A 10,541-nucleotide genomic window follows, 5' to 3' on the forward strand; every position below is an offset into this window, starting at 1 on the left:
CAAATCAGTGTTTTCTAGTACAATAAGTTGGAAAAATACACGAAAAGATGAACATCGCTTGCTAGTCTAATCCTCCTCAACGAGGTATGTTTATTTAGGTTTAATAGTTGCGTATAAATGGTAACATCAAATTTGACCCCCCAAAAAGTGGTCAACATCAAACTGTTCAGGCATGCATGCTGTGATTTGATTAATACAATGAACTAATGAAGCTTTGATTGTGACAAAATTACCGGAGTATTAGAGAAGCCTTACTAATTGATAGAGATTGTGTTCATTTTCGTTGATTAAAGTAGTTTTAATTTGTTCCTTTTTGTGAAGATAAATTGAGATAAATTGAGTCACATGTCAAGTAATAGCCAAAAAGTTAATAATTGGTCCTTTTTTTTTTCCAGACGACTTAATTAAGTCGTCCGATAAGTCGTCCAGCTGGGAAGACTTTCCAGACGCCTTATTATAAGTCGTCTAATAAGTCGTCCAGATGGAAGACTTTCCAGACGACTTAATTAAGTCGTCCGATAAGTCGTCCAGCTGGGAAGACTTTCCAGACGCCTTATTATAAGTCGTCTAATAAGTCGTCCAGATGGAAGACTTTCCAGACGACTTAATTAAGTCGTCCGATAAGTCGTCCAGCTGGGAAGACTTTCCAGACGCCTTATTATAAGTCGTCTAATAAGTCGTCCAGATGGAAGACTTTCCAGACGACTTAATTAAGTCGTCCGATAAGTCGTCCAGCTGGGAAGACTTTCCAGACGCCTTATTATAAGTCGTCTAATAAGTCGTCCAGATGGAAGACTTTCCAGACGACTTAATTAAGTCGTCCGATAAGTCGTCCAGCTGGGAAGACTTTCCAGACGCCTTATTATAAGTCGTCTAATAAGTCGTCCAGATGGAAGACTTTCCAGACGACTTAATTAAGTCGTCCGATAAGTCGTCCAGCTGGGAAGACTTTCCAGACGCCTTATTATAAGTCGTCTAATAAGTCGTCCAGATGGAAGACTTTCCAGACGACTTAATTAAGTCGTCCGATAAGTCGTCCAGCTGGGAAGACTTTCCAGACGCCTTATTATAAGTCGTCTAATAAGTCGTCCAGATGGAAGACTTTCCAGACGACTTAATTAAGTCGTCCGATAAGTCGTCCAGCTGGGAAGACTTTCCAGACGCCTTATTATAAGTCGTCTAATAAGTCGTCCAGATGGAAGACTTTCCAGACGACTTAATTAAGTCGTCCGATAAGTCGTCCAGCTGGGAAGACTTTCCAGACGCCTTATTATAAGTCGTCTAATAAGTCGTCCAGATGGAAGACTTTCCAGACGACTTAATTAAGTCGTCCGATAAGTCGTCCAGCTGGGAAGACTTTCCAGACGCCTTATTATAAGTCGTCTAATAAGTCGTCCAGATGGAAGACTTTCCAGACGACTTAATTAAGTCGTCCGATAAGTCGTCCAGCTGGGAAGACTTTCCAGACGCCTTATTATAAGTCGTCTAATAAGTCGTCCAGATGGAAGACTTTCCAGACGACTTAATTAAGTCGTCCGATAAGTCGTCCAGCTGGGAAGACTTTCCAGACGCCTTATTATAAGTCGTCTAATAAGTCGTCCAGATGGAAGACTTTCCAGACGACTTAATTAAGTCGTCCGATAAGTCGTCCAGCTGGGAAGACTTTCCAGACGCCTTATTATAAGTCGTCTAATAAGTCGTCCAGATGGAAGACTTTCCAGACGACTTAATTAAGTCGTCCGATAAGTCGTCCAGCTGGGAAGACTTTCCAGACGCCTTATTATAAGTCGTCTAATAAGTCGTCCAGATGGAAGACTTTCCAGACGACTTAATTAAGTCGTCCGATAAGTCGTCCAGCTGGGAAGACTTTCCAGACGCCTTATTATAAGTCGTCTAATAAGTCGTCCAGATGGAAGACTTTCCAGACGACTTAATTAAGTCGTCCGATAAGTCGTCCAGCTGGGAAGACTTTCCAGACGCCTTATTATAAGTCGTCTAATAAGTCGTCCAGATGGAAGACTTTCCAGACGACTTAATTAAGTCGTCCGATAAGTCGTCCAGCTGGGAAGACTTTCCAGACGCCTTATTATAAGTCGTCTAATAAGTCGTCCAGATGGAAGACTTTCCAGACGACTTAATTAAGTCGTCCGATAAGTCGTCCAGCTGGGAAGACTTTCCAGACGCCTTATTATAAGTCGTCTAATAAGTCGTCCAGATGGAAGACTTTCCAGACGACTTAATTAAGTCGTCCGATAAGTCGTCCAGCTGGGAAGACTTTCCAGACGCCTTATTATAAGTCGTCTAATAAGTCGTCCAGATGGAAGACTTTCCAGACGACTTAATTAAGTCGTCCGATAAGTCGTCCAGCTGGGAAGACTTTCCAGACGCCTTATTATAAGTCGTCTAATAAGTCGTCCAGATGGAAGACTTTCCAGACGACTTAATTAAGTCGTCCGATAAGTCGTCCAGCTGGGAAGACTTTCCAGACGCCTTATTATAAGTCGTCTAATAAGTCGTCCAGATGGAAGACTTTCCAGACGACTTAATTAAGTCGTCCGATAAGTCGTCCAGCTGGGAAGACTTTCCAGACGCCTTATTATAAGTCGTCTAATAAGTCGTCCAGATGGAAGACTTTCCAGACGACTTATAATAAGTCGTCTGCGCAGTCTTTTGGATTGAAGTAAATACCTGACTCAAGATAGCAGCTTTCATTGATCTGCGGCCTCTGCTGCCCTCGTAAGCCAGTATCGGTGGAGACGGACTGTCTGCTCTGGGACCACCAATACTAGCACCCAATTCCGGCATAGCTGTGTACGTCTAGACCTGAAGAACTTGTATAAACCCATCCACGGTGTAACAGCCAGCAATTTCTTTGTTCCACAAAGAGTCCATCAGCACCTTAAACGCGACTCTCCCCCATGGATAATTCTCAAACCGTTCTAAATCCATCACTAGCCTTGCCAGAGTAGATCGTGTAGCGGTTGAAAACTTTCTCCCTTCAATGAATCCAGTGAAGATGGAGAGGTACGCGAGCCGCTTGCGATCTTCCCTGGACCAATCCCCGCATCTCTTCAGTGCTGCTATTATCTGATCAGTAGTTGGCCCAGCTTCCAGATGAACTCCCAGCATCCCCCAGAAAGAAACCATCTCTGGGGTAACGTCACATTTTGGTGTCTCAAGGTCCTCGATGTACTCGCAGTTTAGACCAGTGAGGTTTTCAAACTCTAACAGTGAAAACCTCAAAGGTTCTGGACCAACGAGAGACCACATCTCATACTTCTTCTTAATGTCCAGCTTGAAACTGAGCATGTAGTGAACCAGCCTTGAAGCCCAACCAAATCCCTGCTCCTTGAACTTGATGAAAACTCCCAAACTCGACTCCTTGAGCTCTTCAAATTCGTCATCAGTAAGAGCTTTCCTAAGAGCAGTATGCAACTTGCTGTTATCCGTATGATACGAAATGCTATTGTGGGCTTCTGGTTCTTCCCCTGATGTGTATAACCTACGGGGGAGTTCTGGAATATCCATCCTTTTTGTCTGCAAAATAATCAAAGACAACAATATAAGTCCAGACGACTTAGTAGACGACTTAAATTACTTACAAGTCTTCCAGTCGCAGAAGGAGTTGGAGTACTCGTCATTGCGGTTATAGATCTGAAAAAATAAACGTGAAACGGTGAGAATGAGTAAATTGATAGAGACAACGTTTTATGTTCATCTTTTCCTCGAGATTGATGACTTAGCGGCGTTAGGGTTTACAGAGAAACGGCGCTAAGGTTTACAGAGAAGAAGCGGCGGCGCTAGGGTTTAGAAGAAGCGGCGGCGCTAGTGTTTAGAACGTTGGTGACCACGGTGGCGAGGGCGACGGTTTGTTCGGAAATAGTGGAATCGGCGGCGCTAGGGTTTAGAGGAATCGGCGCGGCTAGGGTTAGAAGAAGCTGCGGCGACAACGGTGAGAATGAAGTGAGATAGATAGCCGATGTTGAGAACGATGGTTTGTTCGGAAATCGTGGGAATTCGAAATCGCCTTTGAGAGAGAACTGTTAGGGTTTCTGAATTTCGCGAAAAATGAAACAAAAAAAATAAAAATCACCTTATATATTGGGTAAATAATCCGGTTAGCTTTAAAATTACATTGGTAAACTTTAAGGTTTGGTCCGGTTTAGACGACTTATTCTGGCTGATAATGTACAACAGACGACTTAATATTTAGTCGTCTGTTTTCAGACGACAAAATATTAAGTCGTCCTAGACCCTAAAATGAACCCCTAAACTAAAATGACTAGATTAACTAACTAACCACGTTATAAAATCAAATTATACTTAAATAGTGTTTACTATACACAGAAATGAACACGCATAAGTAATTTTAAAAATTTTCAAAAACGGTTTTAATGCTTTCCAAAATCTAACCCTAAGAACACATACAATACTACAACATATGTTGATGAAACATAAACTAAAGAATATCATGACTCACTACTTTCACTCATCTATGCTGAAAACAATTGAAATTTGTTATATCTTAATTTATACCTCCTAAGACATATGTTAATTACATAATTCCCATTTTTCACTTATCAAAATATTTTTTACAAAATTTTTAAATAATGTTTAAGACTAACTGTCCAGACGACTTTCAGTTAAGTCGTCTGGACGACTTATTTTCAAGTCGTCTAAACAGACGACTTGCGAGGGGTAGAAACGTAAAAAAAATTCCGTTTTTTTGTTTGGTCACAAGGGGATAGTTGTAATTTCAATAGCCTTTTAGGTTAATTTTGCCTTTGACCCAAGTTGGGGTATTGTTTTGGTTTGACTCCAAGTTTTGAGTCACACTTGGCAATTCTCCCTTTTTTTATAGAAAATAAAAAGTGAGTAAATCTATATATAATAGCAAACCTTTATTTGATGATTGATTATGTCACCAATTTTTTGTAGGAAAAAAAATTTAAATCCAACCGTCATATTTACTCCTTATTTTTGATCTACGGACACATCTGGCTCTGAATAGCTTAGGTCATCAAAAATTGTAGTATTTAACCGTCTTTCCTCGAATCTGTTTCATCATCAAACAACGGGACCCTTAAATCACACCTCTCTGATGCAATATATGCACTGTATATAGCGTCTTTACCTGAATCGTTTTATCCTCAAACATCATAACCCTTAAATCACATCTCTCTCTATACATATATATATATGTATATATAGGCTCCTGTTTTACAGATAATGCAAGGTAGTCACTCAGCAGACGTCTCTTCTATGGGACACCTCGCAAACGCCGTCTTCATTTCGTGCAGTTAAGGTAAAGGTAGGAATTTATGGGCAAGTTTTGGGACGTGCGAGTTTACAATCTGACGCCAGAGGACCTAGAATTGTTATGCTTCTATATACCAAATTCGCTGAAGTAGACATCATCAATTAGAGTCTAAGGAAGCAACCTAGGTTTCCTTTATGGAGTGTCTTCTTTTAGTTTTTGGTTAGACGTTTGGTTCGGACAGAAATCGTTTAAATCTTCTTCCCCAAGTATTTTTTTCTTAGTATCAAGCCATACTGTTTGCCTGAGATCTTACGTAGTTTCTTGATTTTGCAAAACCTTGTTCAGGTTAATATAGGAATCCCTGGCAGTGATTACAAAAAGCAGTCAGTCGTGGGTGAGTTTTTTCAAAACAAAACTCAAAGTTTTCTTTAGGTCATTGGCAAGGGCAAGATACTGCAAATTCCCTTAACATCCACGATTTAGTTTTGATCTCATCCGATCCGATCGGATTATCCTTTTTTCATGTATGGGAGCAGCGTACAAGACAGCAAAGACCGGGGTTGGTATGGCATCGATGGGTGTGACGAGACCAGAGCTTGTAATGAAGTCAATTGTTCTGGTGGTTATGGTTGGTGTCTTAGGTATTTACGGTTTTGATCATAGCTGTGATCATCAGTATTGGAATCAACCCAAAGGCAAGTCTTACTATCTATTCGATGGCTATGACCATCTCTCTTCCGGTCTCGCTTGTGGTCTCGTCGGTCTCTCCACCGGTATGGCTATCGGAATCATCGGCGAAGCCGGTGTCAGGTAATTGAGAAAATCCATGTTCTCTTAATGATCATGTTTATGAAGTTGAACAGAAACATTGTTGTGATGTGTGTTGCTTGTCATATGCCACTTAGAGATATGCGTTTGGCTTTGTAATAATGTGATGTGATTTTTGTGTGGTTGGAATGATTCTGATTCCCATCTTTGCTGAAACACTTTTGCTGTACGGTCTTATTGTTGGTATCATCCTCTCTTTTCTTGCTGGTCAGTCTAGAGCCGAGAGAACTCTGAAAGTCTCTTGATGTTTTTGATATTTTTCACTTTCAATATTCGTGGAATTGTGAGCATTGAGTTCTCATGGATAGCAAGCAAAAAAATCATTTGATTTTGGTTATAATTGTTTTTAGAAAAATTTGTACACTATATGGAAAACATCAAGTAAGTGATGAAATAAAATGCTTTAGTGATTTGATTCCTTAGACAGAAACAATGGTTTGTTGTTTTTGATGATTCTTCTCTTTCTTGCAAGCTCTCGTAGCTTTGACAAAAAATGGATGGTATTTGTGTGAGAAACTCTTTCAGAAGTAAATGGTGATGCCGTTTCAAAAGTATATTGATAGTCAGTGCTCCTGAGACTATTGTGTATTTGTGTGTATCTAATTCGGATATTAAAGAATTAATTTTAGATTTACAGTCTCTAGCTACTAGGTGTTACTTGAATTTGATCACACATTTGTGTTTATATACATTTCTATCTTATGTGCAATTCAAGCAAAATGCGTGTAGGACAAAAATCAACATATTAAGAAAATATAAAATTTGTAATTTAATTTGCAGATTTAATATTTTTTGGAGACTTTGGAAGTGTATCAATGCAACCATTTTAAAGTACAAGTGTAAAATGTAAAAGAATATTTGCAACTGATCAAGTGAACCATTGAATTCTTTAATAGCTACTGTAGCCTTTGATGATCAATTTTTGCAACAGTTGGTAATTAACCATTGCAATAGCATTGTAATTGTGTTATTCGTAATTTCCAAACCGCTTTTTAGTTATTGCTGAACCACAACTTTATTGTAATAACCTTTTTTGTCCACGTCGCCTATTGATTCCTAGATCGGTTAGTGAAAGGTGAACTAACCGAATATTATATCGAACTTAACTTTATTTCAGGTTAACTCAGTAAGATTTATGTTGAACTAAACTACCCGAACCGAATAACCCTAACTAACCAAACTCACATACCTATTCGAACTTATGATTATTTAGACATCTACCAGATAATCTAAGAGTTTTATCCATTAGGTCAACTCCGCATATAAACATGAGCGACATTTCTTATATGTGCATCTGTAGAGGGCGAGCACTTCACAGCTAAAGGCATCAGGATGGAAAACACGGTTGGACCAGAAGGAGGACAAGTGGTGGCATTGAGAACACATCTCTAGACAATAATGTGTCTAGGAACCGGAAAATACCCGCAAAAAAATTTAGTTCTTATTCGGGTTTTTCCGGTTAGTTCGGATAATTCATGTTAAATATCGGATATTTTGGAAAAAATATCAAAAAATTATAATGATTCAGATAAAATTTTAGGTTATTTAGGAATACTTTGAATATTTTGGATAAAAATATCATGATCCTTTCGGATAGTTTGAATATTTTATAATAAACTAACTTTAAAAAATATTTTTAGATATTTTTAATAGATTTTTAAATTACAAAATATATAGTTATGTTATTTTTAATTGAATACTTCGTTCTCGATTTGGTTCTGGTTTGGTTCAGTAAATTTTGGATATATAAATATATGAATTGTTTGGATATTTTGAGGGTTTTGGTCTAGTTTTGGTTTCAGGTACTTTGGTTTGGTTCCGGTTCGGTTTTCCAGTTCTGTTTTTTATACACCCTAAGGAACACCATAAGATTTTGATTGATAACCAATCGGAGCCTAGAAGAAAAGGAAGAATAGTGTTCGAGAAGTTAGAGTTAATGAGTCTTCCTCTTAGATCTAACCAAATCGTAGATCTAACCAAATCGTAGATCTGACTAAATTGTAATAGAAGTAGTGCAATGAAAGATGTGATTTCTCTTTTCATCATGCTTCTCGTACATCAAATTATTTTTCCCAATCTTGCAGTTTTACACCGCTTCATAACGATAACAATTATTCACAGAAAATAATCTTGAATATCATATGATCAAAATCATGAACAAATCATGTGTGGTATATTTTTAATATATAGCATCTATTTTTGGTTGGAGAATTATCCTTTACAAAACTTTATACATTTATGTATTATCTTGTATTTTACAAATACACAGGTAAAAACTAAAAGTTAAAAAACTAAGCATAAAATTAAAAAATATATCTCTAAATTGAAAAAAATACATTTACAATTGACCGGTTGTAAGTTGTACTTCCATGCATGCAAATACACGAAATTGGTTCTTACAAAAGTCTAATTAATGGTTAAAATTAATATTACAAATATGATTTTTTTGGTGCAACTATAAATGTGAATTAGTTATGTAGGGTTCATACTGGAAATAAAAGTCATCTATTCATTGAAATAATTTTATCTCTTCCAATTGTCACTTTATTTTTTGTTATTCTATAATATAGTGTTCTTAAAAACATCTTTTATCTTGGAGAGCTTTATACAACATATATTTGGCACCTCTATTTCCATTACATAATATTTCAATATTTTGTGCACCTATCCTTTTTTATCTGATATTAATTCAATTTTCTTTATTATTCTTAAGTTAGAATATGGAAGAAGCTCACTTTTTAATTTTCTTGGATCAACATTCTCTATACGAAATTTCTAACTAAATATTTTAGATTAATTGTTTAAATATGAATTACTGACATAGGGTTGAGATTAGAAGGCATCCATTCATTTAAATAATTACATCTCTTAGAGTATTCATTTCATTCCATTAATTTTTTTAACAGTTACGTCTTCTAAAATTGATATTTGTTTTGGTATATCTTGATAAACCTAATACAACTACCATTCCAAACCAAGTTGTAATTGTAATTGTAATTCCAAACCAAGTATTCCAAAGTACTGAGCCTCATCATCATTTACGGCGATGATCTAGGGTTTCGATGCTTTCTCAAAAATGGGATCATGAAATTGGATACGAGTTACATAATGGAGCAGAAGATCAGCAAAGGAAGGATTTGGGGGGTTCTGAATTGAGATCTTCAGATCTCAGGCGATTTGAACGGGTTTTCGAAAGATGGAATTGGGGATTTTTGCGGATGTTGCGGGTATTTAACTGGAGCATGATTTCGATTGTCATCAAAACGGAATTATGGAGATTTACAGGTATCATTTCTGCTTACAAAAATATCATGTTTCCTTACCCTATGAAAGGAAATATACGAAGTGATCAAGGCTTTGCTCTAATTGAGATATGGAGATATTGGATCTGTTATCATCATGAGTGGTTATGGAAAATGGCGGATTGGATTTTCAATGATGAGATTGGATTTGAGATATATGTCATTAACGGGAGGCGATATGGGATTGAGGAATTGGAAAACCGGGATTATTATAAAACCCATATTGAACCTTCTCTTTGTTGTATATCATTGTCGTTTTCTTTAGCGACTATTTCTAACAAAGAGAAAGTTTTCCCTTTTCTGTTTACTATGATGCAGAGCCAACTTCTCGGCAATGGTGGTGACATGAAGGAAGGAGAAACGGCTCGGAAAAGAATGAAGATTTCGGTGCCTCACTTTGATAACTCGGCACTAATCAAGACTTACTCTAAGTCCTTGATTGGACGATGCATGAATCCACCAGAGCAGGAAATGAAGGCGCTCATCCAGAACGTACCGAAGATTTGGAAGCTGGAGGAAAGGGTTGTTGGAACGGACTTGGGTTTTGGCAAGTTTCGGTTCGACTTTGAAACAGAGGAGGAGATAGATACGGTACTGAAGCTGGAACCGTGTCATTTTGATTACTGGATGTTGGCGTTAGCACGGTGGCAACCGAAGAAGTCGCAGCTCTTCCCATCAGAGATAACGTTCTGGATTATGGTGATAGGTGTTCCGATGGAGTTCAGGACGGTGCCTACCTTTGAGAGCCTCGGTGATGCACTTGGACGAACAGTAGCAGTAGATGTAGAGCACTGCAGAGTGCAGGTGGTGGTGGACGCGTTTCAGGAGCTTTGCTTTGAAACAACTTTGGACTTCAAGGGTGGAGAATTTTACGAGGGGGAGGAAGCAGCAATATCATTGAGGTATGAGAAGCTCTTTGGATACTGCCCACTTTGTTCTAGCTTGTGCCATAAGGAGGAGAAATGCCCTCTTGCTAAGAAGGCGTCGCCTGAGAAGAAAAGAGAGGGTCGAGAAGGAAATGGAGGATGGTATGATGGTGGGAAACACGATGATCGAGCTCGGAGCTATAAGGGAGTGGTCATAAATGGAAATCAGAATCAACAACACAAGGAAAGAGACGGTAGGGACTACTATGGGAAGGGTAAAGGCAA

General features: G+C 38.2%; 1 protein-coding gene across 4 annotated transcripts; it reads left to right on the forward strand.

The window, feature by feature from the left end:
* The first annotated feature begins 5,082 nt into the window (after window positions 1-5,082).
* Window positions 5,083-7,581, forward strand: LOC106332108 (V-type proton ATPase 16 kDa proteolipid subunit-like). 4 transcript variants are annotated; one of them, XR_001267995.1, is made up of 3 exons: window positions 5,083-5,311; window positions 5,606-6,070; window positions 6,869-7,128. XR_001267995.1 is itself a non-coding variant. In XM_013770579.1 (3 exons), exons 2-3 carry the CDS (start codon window positions 5,787-5,789, stop codon window positions 7,408-7,410), a joined length of 306 nt encoding a protein of 101 aa, XP_013626033.1. In that variant the 5' UTR covers window positions 5,083-5,311; window positions 5,606-5,786; the 3' UTR covers window positions 7,411-7,581. The 4 variants fall into 4 exon arrangements, 1 of the variants encoding a protein (XP_013626033.1); XR_001267993.1 differs by lacking the exon at window positions 6,869-7,128 and having other exon boundaries at window positions 5,606-5,654; window positions 5,797-6,292; XR_001267994.1 differs by lacking the exon at window positions 6,869-7,128 and having other exon boundaries at window positions 5,083-5,305; window positions 5,606-5,654; window positions 5,797-6,292.
* Window positions 7,582-10,541: the final 2,960 nt, after the last annotated feature.

Source organism: Brassica oleracea, chromosome C3 (assembly GCF_000695525.1).
Source record: "Brassica oleracea var. oleracea cultivar TO1000 chromosome C3, BOL, whole genome shotgun sequence".
NCBI lineage: Eukaryota > Viridiplantae > Streptophyta > Magnoliopsida > Brassicales > Brassicaceae > Brassica > Brassica oleracea.